General features: G+C 37.4%; 1 protein-coding gene across 1 annotated transcript in view; it reads right to left on the bottom strand.

Moving 5' to 3' along the window:
- Positions 1 to 11,731, bottom strand: part of LOC107556148 (phosphoribosylformylglycinamidine synthase-like) — a 22,743-nt gene extending 11,012 nt beyond the window's left edge. Inside the window, exons 1-21 of the mRNA XM_016239187.1 lie at positions 11,598 to 11,731; positions 10,866 to 10,993; positions 10,161 to 10,293; positions 9,961 to 10,066; positions 9,669 to 9,867; positions 8,222 to 8,327; positions 7,985 to 8,125; positions 7,776 to 7,900; positions 6,848 to 6,976; positions 6,548 to 6,679; positions 6,340 to 6,468; positions 5,813 to 5,886; positions 5,504 to 5,660; positions 5,358 to 5,419; positions 5,112 to 5,273; positions 4,929 to 5,027; positions 4,577 to 4,708; positions 4,054 to 4,284; positions 3,761 to 3,941; positions 1,112 to 1,195; positions 841 to 996 (exon numbers count right to left, since the gene is read on the bottom strand). Coding sequence (XP_016094673.1) covers positions 841 to 996; positions 1,112 to 1,195; positions 3,761 to 3,941; positions 4,054 to 4,284; positions 4,577 to 4,708; positions 4,929 to 5,027; positions 5,112 to 5,273; positions 5,358 to 5,419; positions 5,504 to 5,660; positions 5,813 to 5,886; positions 6,340 to 6,468; positions 6,548 to 6,679; positions 6,848 to 6,976; positions 7,776 to 7,900; positions 7,985 to 8,125; positions 8,222 to 8,327; positions 9,669 to 9,867; positions 9,961 to 10,066; positions 10,161 to 10,293; positions 10,866 to 10,989 — 2,662 coding nt within the window. The 5' untranslated portion in view covers positions 10,990 to 10,993; positions 11,598 to 11,731. The remainder of the gene's footprint in view (positions 1 to 840; positions 997 to 1,111; positions 1,196 to 3,760; positions 3,942 to 4,053; positions 4,285 to 4,576; positions 4,709 to 4,928; positions 5,028 to 5,111; positions 5,274 to 5,357; positions 5,420 to 5,503; positions 5,661 to 5,812; positions 5,887 to 6,339; positions 6,469 to 6,547; positions 6,680 to 6,847; positions 6,977 to 7,775; positions 7,901 to 7,984; positions 8,126 to 8,221; positions 8,328 to 9,668; positions 9,868 to 9,960; positions 10,067 to 10,160; positions 10,294 to 10,865; positions 10,994 to 11,597) is intronic.
- Between the last annotated feature and the right edge of the window lie 351 nt (positions 11,732 to 12,082).

Genomic DNA, 12,082 nt, shown 5'->3' with positions numbered 1-12,082 from the left:
AACACGTAACATTTTAATTATATTTTGCTAAAATGAACGAAATGACTCGAAAAAAGATTCGTTAATTTTGCTGAACGAGACTCAAATGTCCGAGTCGGTAAAATGATCCGAAATTCCCATCACTACATCGCGCAACAGTTCAGCAAGTGGTCTCCCATTCAAAGCCATAGTTAGAAGGCTAACTATCTCGTCTTGACGGTTGATCTGACTGGTTTGCCTAACTGACCAATCCTGCAATGAGAGCGGTTAGGACCGCCTACCTTATTAACATACAAACACAGAAATACAGAAATAAATAAATGTGGAAATGTAGGAATGCATAAATAAATAAAAGCAGAAATGCATAAGTTAATGTATAAATGCATAAATAAATGTAGAAAAAAAATGTAGTACAACACAAACGGTACAAAAATACCACAATTAAAAATGCCAGTTTTGACAAAATTATTTATTTATGCATTCATTCATTTATGCATATCTGCATTTATTTAAGCATTTAATTATTTATTTATTCATTTATGTATTTCTACATTTATTTATGTATTTCTATATTTATTTATTCATTTATTAATTTATATATTTCTACATTTATTTATGTATTTCTATATTTATTTATTCATTTATGTATTTCTACATTTATGTATTTCTATAGTTATTTCTTCATTTATTAATTTATATATTTCTACATTTATTTATTTAATTCTGTATTTACATATTCTTTTATTTATTTATACTCAAGTCATTTCTCGTCCTCCATAAGAAGAATGGTGTTATTAATGTATCAATATATAAGATGTAGTAACAACAACAACACAAAAAATCATAATAGCAAAGACTGACCCTGAATCAATGTCTGTGTGGTGTTGAAGCAAGCAGAGAGTTTGTCCGGCTGATCCAGATCTGGACTGCAGTCTCCGAGTTGCCCATAACACTGAGCTAGAGCAGAGCCGCCCAGCCTGTATTTCCCGGAGCTCACAGGCACATACAGAAGCACACCTGAGAAAGGATGAGAGAGCGTGTGAGAGATGTACACACTAGTATACATTAGCAGAAATATAAGACTGATATGAGAGGTTAAAAATGCTAAAAGTGGTAAAGATCCAGGATCAACCTTTGCCATCAGGGTTGTCCAGGTCAGGGGTCACAGTGGCTGTGATATCGGGACACACAGCATACACAGAGATAACCAGAGAGCCTAAAACACAAGGAGAGCAGTTTGTACTATGACATAAAATGCATGCAGGCAATGTATTATCCACTGTAGAATATAAATCACATACAACTAGGTATATGTAAGGGCAAATGTCTAGTTGAGTAGTACTAGTGAGTGGTGACCCCATCTATGTTAACTCAAGTAAAACTAGCTCTAAATGATGTAAAGTCATCTTTGCCTGCTGTAAGCAACCATGAAATATGCTTTTATCATTGAATCCCTCACCTAAATCCCTCACAGTTACAACCAGAGCATGTGAGCAGAGCGGAGTGGTAATATTTCCTTAAGAGCGCAGAGCGCCTTTCTGAAGATTCCGCTCCGCTCGCTCAATACACTCAGCGCTGCTCGCTCAACCCAGAATGCCCTTTGGTGATTTGCTTGTTAGAGATCGAGAATCTGTAGAGATCGAGAATAGTAGAGCAGTTATGGAGTTCAGATATTGTTTTAACAAAGTTGCAAGCCTTATACATAAATATAAAGTAAAAAATCTAAGTTAAGAATGAGCAGGGAGAAGAAACTGAGAGGGAGTGCGGGGGAGATGTTAAAGTTAGTAAAGATTTCATATTGGAATCTGAAGCGGCACATTGCTAGAAAGCACGAGGATGCGCTACGCAAACATGGTGCAGCAAAAGGTGAGCTAGTTACATACCATAATAAATGAATAAACAGGTAGGCTAAGGTTATATTCAGTTGTATGGAGCCCCGATCATGCAGACAAAATCATGGCCACGAATTTAGAATAGGCTAGTTCTCTTTTATGCTAGGACTACATTATGGCCACGAATTAAGAATTAATTTTTTCTTTTAGTCTAAATTATGGCCACGAATTAAATATTCGTTCAGTTCCCCGCAGTTATGGTCTATTTTAACTTAACACTAGAAAGTGCGTTTCTTTCATTGACGTCAGTTCATAATCCAAGCGTCCTTTAAGTGCATTTTATCTTGTGTGTGCTTTTCACAGGCTTTATAATCCAGGTGTATTTTGTAAAGATCTACGCACATTTCATTTTGTGTGTGTGTGCGTTTGTGTTTTAATGAGCCTGTTTTGAATGTTCTATTGCACAACAACTGCAGCTATTTTCACGGAAATAAAGTTAACGAAAATCAAATACACTTTTTCAGTTTTTGCATTTTAGGTAGGTTTGCTAAGGTTAGATTCATATATTTAATAAATTTTAATTAATACATTACAATTAATAAAATTAAGAAGAATGTAAGAATTTCGCTTTGAAACATGATAATTGCTATTTATCAGCATGCTAAATTTTAGACAATAATCCAAGAATTTCGTTACAAACAGTAAACAATTAGGCCTACAAGAGAAATTTTATGTCGGAGCGGGATCTGAGCGGGAATTGGTTTACAGCGAGCATGAGCGGAATATTAACGGAGCGCTTCCTTGGGCGGTTAGAGCGACTGAGTGGAGTGCACGTCCATAGAGCGGAAAACGTAGCACATGCTCTGGTTACAACTGAATGCATTAGGTGGTGCTGTGGATGTGTGACATGGATGTGATGAGAGTTGATGGCATGTGCCTTCAGATGCATCCAATTTTGATGCACAATTTTAAATAAATGTTTTTAATATTTACAAAATATTATATTTATTACATAAACATTTAATATATAGGCACTACTGTTCAAAAGTCTCTTAACCAAGGCAAAACATTGTTATAATTTAAAATAATTATTTCCTATTTGACGTAATTCGTAAAACGTAATTCATTCCTGTGATGGCAAAGCTGAATTTTGCATTTATTATAAATGTTGAAAACATTTCTGCTTAATATTTTTTGTGGAAACTGCGATATATTTATTTCAGGATCCTCAGATGGATAGAGTTCAAAAGAACAGCATTTATTTGAAAAATATTTTTTGTAACATTACAAATGCCATTACTGCAACTTTTGCTAAATTTAATGCATCCTTGTTAAAGTATTAATTTATTACTAAAAACTAATCTTACTAACCTCAAACTTTTAAACAATAGAGTATAAAACACATGTGTGACATACTCATGCTATAATTTATGACCAATCGCCTTTTCATTTTTTTATGTGTTAGAAGAATCGACTGTTGTCCATCCATAATTCAGACATGCATAACATTGGTACCTGGGGCTTTGACAGTTTCTCCACCGACACGTGCAGCCATGCTGAGTGAATCTTTCCCCCCATCCACAGCCACTCCCAGCTGACCCATGACCTCACACATGGCCTGACACGCCTCCCACAGGCACGCTCCCTCTCCTGGCAGCTTAGCAGCCCACATCCAGTTACCGCTGCACTTTACATCCTGTGAAGATATGCACAGATATTCTTAGGTGATGTGTGTGTGTGCGTGCGTTTTTTCCAAATTACATGCACTCAGTCACTTAACATGTTCAAAAATGCAAAGGCTTCTTCACCTTCAGAGCAGACACTCTTTATAAAACACATGTGTGACATACTCATGCTATAATTTATGACCAATCGCCTTTTCATTTTTTTATGTGTTAGAAGAATCGACTGTTGTCCATCCATAATTCAGACATGCATAACATTGGTACCTGGGGCTTTGACAGTTTCTCCACCGACACGTGCAGCCATGCTGAGTGAATCTTTCCCCCCATCCACAGCCACTCCCAGCTGACCCATGACCTCACACATGGCCTGACACGCCTCCCACAGGCACGCTCCCTCTCCTGGCAGCTTAGCAGCCCACATCCAGTTACCGCTGCACTTTACATCCTGTGAAGATATGCACAGATATCCTTAGGTGATGTGTGTGTGTGCGTGCGTTTTTTCCAAATTACATGCACTCAGTCACTTAACATGTTCAAAAATGCAAAGGCTTCTTCACCTTCAGAGCAGACACTCTGGCTAACACCAGGTTAGTGAGAGCTTCTCCCACAGCCATTCGAGCCCCAGCTCCTGGTGACACCAGCCCTTTGATTGGCTGCTCGCCTATTGCCGTGGCTGCACCCTGGAGGCTGAACGGAGACAGGGCAACAACAGCTACATCAGCCAGTGGAGTGTGAAGAGGACCCACACACTGTTGCTGAGCAACCAGACCAGTCACAGATCGATCAACCTGGAACAGGGTTTTGTGAAAAATTTATTGCATTTCATTAAAATTCCTTTGTAATTCCTGTATATTAGATAAGACACTTAATTGATTAAATATTTAAATTAAATAATGAAACATTTTAATAATTTAATCTAGTTATTAAAAAAATAAGAATTAAAGATGGAAAGACAATACATTTTAATGTCTGGATATATATGGAAGTGTATAAATTTGCACTACTCAGAAAAGACCTGCAATATTCAACTATGAAAAAGTCATATATTACTATGCATGTGCTAAGGAGGGAGTATGGTACCTTGCTGGTGAGGTAGCGCTTACTGGCCACTGCAGGCAGCCGGAGAACTCTCTCCAGAGCTGGAAGAACAGAAAGACCCACAGGAAGAGAGAGAGGCTGTAGAGACACAGCCATGCGCTCCAATACAAATTCCTAAAAAGAGATGTAGACCTGACTGAGTGGAAAGCAACATAATAGTAAAAATCCAAAAAGCATAATTTGATCATTTAAATTTGGGAGTCTAGACACTGCAATTCAAAAATTAGCCAAGAGAGGGTGCACTTCACCACAATTTCTAATTCTAATGAAGCCTTGAGCAGATTTCAGGCCATATCTGGTAGGGTTTAATCTACAAAATAGATTGTTTTTGCACCTTTTGTGGCATCTTTCCCAGGACCCAATCCAGCTCTAGATCCACAGGGCACCGCCCACTATCAAGCACAGGTTTACACAGGTCGTCCACCAACACAATCTATAGAGCAATACATGCACATAAACAGGTGTCAAGAAGTATCCCAAAATACACTTTTAGCTACAAAAAGGTAGTTTGACTCACCTTGCCATCACCAGTTATCTTGCCCACAAAGTCAACAGGACATTTCTCCCTCTGACACACCCTCTCAAGGAAGCTCCGGTCAGAGGGGCGAAGCAACAGAGCGTTGCTCTCCTGATACTCCGCCCCCCACAGCTCCAAAACACTGAGGGTGGGGTCACCTCTCTAAACATTAGGGTAAAATATGTATATAAAACATTTTGACATAAAAATCAAGATACAGATGTTTTATTAAAGTCTTTATCTCACCTTAAACTTGCTAGTATAGATAACGGCACCAGCAGGCTCACTCAGCTCCTTTAACACATTACCTACACAAATACCAGTTGTTTTTACAAGTTTTAACATGTTTCTGTTGTTGAGTAGGGATATACTGCACTTATAAAAACCTGTACCATTGCCCCCAGCACCCTGGTCATGAATGCTGCAGATGGGGTTTCCTTCCTCTCGCTCCAGGCAGGCCCTGAGAGCACGGTTCATCTTTTGCTCCATTTCAGCATCTCCTCTCTGAACTGCTCCAAGATCTCTGGCACTGGAGTTGTCACCTTGAACCTACAATAATACATACACACATGCATGCATTAAATTACATCATCGCACAGTCTATGAAAAATGCAACACACAGACATGCTCTGCAAACACAAAAAACCCCCTGAACTTTAGAGCAGCTTGTATATTAACTTAATTTTTATATTTTTGTGTACCTGTACAGAAGAGGCAGCGCCTCCGCCAACACCGATCCTGTACACAGGACCTCCAATTTTCACCACCTCCATACCTCCCGAGGACAAGAGAGAAAAAAAAAAAAAACACAGTGTAATGAATAAAGAGATAAAGGCTATTTGTATATTACTACAATTCAGTTTGGGGTCAGTTAGATTTTTTAAAAGAAATTAATACTTTTATTCAACAAGGATGCATTAAATGAATCAAAAGTGGCAGTAAAGACATTTATAATGTTAAAAGATTTTATATTCCAAATAAACACTGTCTTTTTGAACTGAAAAATGTATTACGTTTTCCACAAAATGGCAGGACAACTGTTTTCAGCATTGATAATAATAAGAAATTATTTTTGAGCACCAAATTAATCAGAATGATTTCTGAAAGATCACGAGACTGGAGAAATGACTGCTGAAAAGTCAGCTGTGTCATCACAGGAATAAATGTATTTCTAAAAAAAATTCTAAAAAGATTATGGTGCATTAGGTGTACATTTTTCCTAATGTACCTGGTGCAGCCTGTTCTTTCTTCACATGCTGGTCCTCAATAGAGCCCAACCCACCACTGAACATGATCGGCTTGATCCACTCCCGTCGTTCACCGTTAACCAAACGCATTCCAAAGGAACGAGCAAAGCCTTAATGTGGAAGAAACAACTGTAGATACAAGCTAAAAACCACAAATAAACAGATGGCTATGGCCCTGCTAGATTTCACCTGCTAGAACCGGCTCCCCAAACTTATTGCCATAGTCAGAGGCGCCGTCACTGGCCTCTATGGCCACCTGGAGTGGAGGAGCAAAGCTGGATGGGTACTCCCACCCGTCCTCCTCCCATGGGAGCACAAACCCTGAGAAGAGAAAAGATCCGGATATGGGAAAGTGTGCTCACAAAACAAAATATGGCAAAAGAATGAACTCTGAGTTTTAGGGCCCTATTCAGTTAAGTTGTTGATGTTTACTCTTCAAACAGAACAAATGGATTAATATTTTCAGGAGCCCAATGATTTGAGGCTTACCTGGGATATGCAGGTTGCCGAAGCAGTACCCAGCAGTGCCTGCGATCACATGACCACCCTTTCCGGCACTCTGCACATCTCTGATTCGTCCGCCGGTACCTGTGGTGGCTCCGCTGAATGGAGCAACACCTGGGAATAATAAAGAGCATTTTATGACTCAAATATAAACATCATTGTTGTTATTAACTAAATCTAAAAAACTAATTGTTTTCATTAGGTGAAGATTAAATAAAATATTATTACACACATATATATATATATATATATATACACACACGCCGGTACCTGTGGTGGCTCCGCTGAATGGAGCAACACCTGGGAATAATAAAGAGCATTTTATGACTCAAATATAAACATCATTGTTGTTATTAACTAAATCTAAAAAACTAATTGTTTTCATTAGGTGAAGATTAAATAAAATATTATTACACACATATATATATATATATATATATATATATATACACACACACACATACATTATTATTATAAAACTGAAATAAAATATTATTATTATTATTAGATAAAAAAAAACAATTGGCAATTAGTTGAAATAAAGTTCATGCAACAGAAATATTTTCAAAATAAAAATAAAAAAGACAAAACTTAATTGAACGTATTTGAAAAAAATTTAAATGATAACCGAAAATACACAAATAAAAGCTAATTCAAGACGAAATAAATTCAAGAAAAAAATATTATAATAACATAAATAATACTATTACTAAAACATAGCACTGTTCAATGTGCTATATTATTAAAATATTTGCAAACATATTTGAATATTTCAATGCTACAATTAATATTTTGCTTATTGATCATGCTGTCAGTAATAACTATTTTAATTCTCATTAGAATTAATTTAGGTTGGCCTCTAACACATGTGTAAATAAATAAGCAAGCAGGTTAAATATATTTAGGATCAGACCGGTGGGGAAGTTGTGTGTCTCTGCAGTGAAGATGATGTGTCTGCTAGCATGTCGGCTTTTATATGGACTGGCTTGCACAGGGTTTGTGGGATACATACACTCCAGTTCCATGCCTTTAATGCCACTACAAACACACAAGAACCACATATTGAGACATTCTGCCCAAGTGCTATTCAAAAGGGTTGACATTCACGGTGAAGCATCTAACCTGCTGTTGTCACAGAATTTGATGACATTGTTCTGGTTGCTATGGTGCTGAGTACCCATTATAAGACTGAAGAGTGTCTCCTCCTGCTCTTCTCCATCAATGATCATTCGCCCTCGGAAGAACCAGTGGCGGCTGTGCTCACTGCAGGGCAGAGAGAGCATGAGACTGTCATTGTACATGTTATTGCAGATAAAAGTAACACTTTCCAATGGTGTTTATTCTCTGGAGTGCACACACCTGTTGGACTGAGCCAGATCAAAGCATTCTACACTGGTGGGATTCCTTTTCACCTTCTGAAAGAGTGCAGTGTAGTAGTCCAGATCCCAAGAGTCAAACGCCAACCCTGCTCATACATGCAGAAATAGAGACAGACAGACAGCAACCAGATAAGGAATGAAGAAAAAGATGCTCAGAAACGGATGCAAAAACAAAACAAAATATTCTAAACTGACCCTTGCTAAGCACCTCCACGCTTGGTTACTGTTGCTAACTGAGACAAGATAACCATTTTACAGGACATCCTGTTCATAATGCATTTAAATGGTACTGTAACTATTACTTTATTATGGTAAACACTTAAAAAACACCTTGAGTAACATTTATCGCTACTGTAATTGACCCAGAAACAAATTTGTACATATTTTTTGGGGTAATTTAAATAAACTTGCAGTTAAAACTATCAAAACAATCAACTTTTTGAAAACTGTTGTGCTGCTAAATATTTTTGAAAAAACAGCACACATTTTTTTGTAAATGTAAATGTTTAATGTCACTCTTGATAAATTGAATGTGGCCTTGACTCCTTGCTAAATACAAGTATTAATTTCTTTACAAGAAAAAAGGAAAACTTACTGACCCCAAATTTTTTAACGGTAGCATACAACAGTAAAGAGCAAAACCTTGTCTGAGACAATGTTTTGGCAAAAAAATAAAAAATTTGCTAAGGTCAGACTTAGTGAAAGGCCAATTCAATGAAGAAAAACTATTATGACCAATTCCCCAAAACAGGAATACCTCTACATTTTAACGGACTGTTAATGATCTCTTTGTAATGAAGGCTTAAATATAAGAGTAACAGCCTAAAATCAATCTAATTTTATTTCTAACCCAGTAGGCCTTCACTAATCTTAGATGCAGGCAGTGAACTTTGGTGTAACCCACCGGCTGTCTCTCATACAGTCATTCATTCTTTCCTTTCAAACACCTCGTGATCCAATCAAATAGCCTCCTCTTATCTTGTGACATCCACTCTTCCTCTAATCATGTTAAGTCTCATGTGACCTTAAAATACTGGATCATTATTTCTAGAAGAGTTGCAGATTTCATCACTGAATACTGCCTACACACACAGTTCTTAAGCAAGTTAAGTCATTTTTTTTATATTTCAGTTTCTTTAGTCTTTAAGAATAATGTCATTTTCATGTAGTTCATGTGATACTGCTTCTGGTTTTATATCTTTGTACTCGTAAAGTAATGATAAAATGGTAGCTAGCATCAGATGGTTACACTAGTACTTAACAGATATGAGAATTTTCACAATTTGGCCAATCAGATGATGTGGAAAAATGTCGTAAAGACCAACTATTGCCAGATTAATCTGCCTGTCACTAGGTATTACCATGGTACATCAAGCTAGTTTATTATTATTTTTATATATATGTTTTTTTCCAAAAACATCTCTTACCAAGTTCATCATTGGCATTCTCTAAGGCAACACGACCTTTTCCTAGAATGTCCACCTCAAACACTTCCTGTGGCCGAATATCAACAGCAAACGATGTGATTGGCTGGGAGTAAACGCATTCTGTCATACTGTCATACAAGCAGCAAATCAGTCTCTCCATCTCGCCGTCCTTCAATACACCATTATGTCCATCCTGGGGCTAGATGGACATGAAAAGAGAGCTTTTAATCAAAATGGCGGGAGGGGGAAAATCTCACTGAAATGTAAAGCTATTTAAAGCTATTCTCCTGACCTTGATCAGATGCCTGCGGGAGAGCTCCACTCTCGTCACCCGGCTCAGACCTGCGCTTCGGCAGATGGACACAGCATTGGTGGACCAAGCAGTGGAGAAGTTCAACCTATAAAGGTCAAGATTTAATTGAAAGATGTGATGCGAGTTATATTAAAGATTATGATGCCATACCATCATGATAAGGCAGTGCTAGAGGTTACCTGGGTCCAATCTCCACCAGTCTTGCACCATTCACTGGTTTTAGAGTGGGCTCCTCTAACAAGCTGACAGAATAAGGAGGACTAAACAACCAGCACAATATACCTTTCTGCTCCACACTCAAAGAGTCAGACCCTGGGAGAGAAAGAGATGATGATGAGATGACAAAGATGAAGAGAGGCACAGCTGAGGTTGAAAAAAAACACCTAATATTCAGTAATATTATCAACATGGCTGCACTCACACTACTGCATGATAACAACACTTGATCAAAAAAAAAACTGAGCCGGATTATGACACTATTGCCTTCTCTAGATCTGCTTTATTAATTTGTTTCATAATTGATGAACTCTGCAACATTGACACTGTTATTGAACTAAACTGTATCAACACTGAACTGACATGAGCTGAAATAAGTTTGCTTCATAACAAATGAACTCTGCAATGTTGACACTTTCACTGAACTAAACTTAATCTAATGAACTAAATTGAGTTGAATAATGACCTGTCTTTTTTAGAGCTGCTTTACAGCTGAAATTGTATTAATTTCATAACTGAAGAACTTTAAATTGCAACATTAATACTGCTATTTTCCTGTTTATTAATGCTTTGAAACAATATGTATTGTGCAGCGCAATTAAAATAAATGTGACTTGACTTGCCACAGAGTCACAAACTCATTGCTATTTCATACAACATTCTCTCACCGTCCAGCTCTACATTGTAGCAAAGCTCTGTTATTATAGTGACATCTGGATACAGTTGTGCGATCCTTCGTATGACCCGACCCTCACCGGTCACTTCTCTTCTGTAAAACCGCAGGACAGGCATGATCCTGAAAGAGAGACAGAAAGAGAATATCCACAACTTGTGCTGCAAACGTTTTTTCCACTGTGCATACTGGGGCATAATAGGAAAGCATTTCATATCTTACCATAAATTTATCAGCAATAAAAAAACAAACTCAGCTTAGTCAGTTAATTTATTTCAAAGAGAAAAGCTTTAGACTGATTGGCTTCTATGGGCAATACGGGATTAACTAAATCAGGGGTCAAACAAATAGTTTGTGGGTTGCATCACAAGGCAAGACAATCACAGCCTAGACAGATGTCACCTATTTAGTTAAAATAAAAGTGTTAATGGGTTAGATTGAAAGGTAAACTTAATTCAAATAACACGAATAAATGAATAATACCACGACAAACACTAGTTTATTACTAGTTTTTAGTATGAATTTGCTAACAATAAGGAGTCATATACTAATAATAAGTAACGTTACGAACACTGAGAAGGTTGTTGTGAGGTAACTAACAGCCTGCGAATTATTTACAAACTTTTCGGTGCATATCACATCACAGCCATTTATAATAAATATTGAAAATGGTAACTTAGCAAAACAAGTATGTTCATAACTTCAAAATGGTAACCAAGTATCTTACTTGACGGCTGCTCGAGTGGCCCGCTGGTAGACTTGTCAGATATGAGATGGCCCACTGTGTGTGCTGATGTTGACCACTGCAGACGCCACACAGAAACACGTGTGTCAGTGGATTAAACACGAACCTTCCGCCACAAGGAGCAGCCTCCACGCGCATGCGCACATATCTGTGTTTGATTAGGTAGTACCCATTGCAATATGTTTGTGTCTCATCTGAAAGGAAACAATAAATGAATTAACATACTGATAATAAATGAGCGCTGTTCCTATGAAAGATTTATTTAGACCGCTTCAAATGAAAGTACGGGGATCGTAGATTTGTCATATGAGGGGGGCACTAGCATTAGCATGCCCCTGACACTTTTGTCATTTTAGTATACTAGTACACTATATTAACCTTTGAGAATACTTTATTACAGCCAAATTTGTTTGTTTTGGGACGGGCATAACTTTTTGTAATTATATTATTCATATGAATTTTCAAAT

This window comes from Sinocyclocheilus grahami, unplaced genomic scaffold, assembly GCF_001515645.1.
Source record: "Sinocyclocheilus grahami isolate Dianchi unplaced genomic scaffold, SAMN03320097.WGS_v1.1 scaffold556.1, whole genome shotgun sequence".
Classification (NCBI taxonomy): Eukaryota; Metazoa; Chordata; class Actinopteri; order Cypriniformes; family Cyprinidae; genus Sinocyclocheilus; species Sinocyclocheilus grahami.
This window is presented reverse-complemented; position numbering and strand designations above follow the sequence as displayed.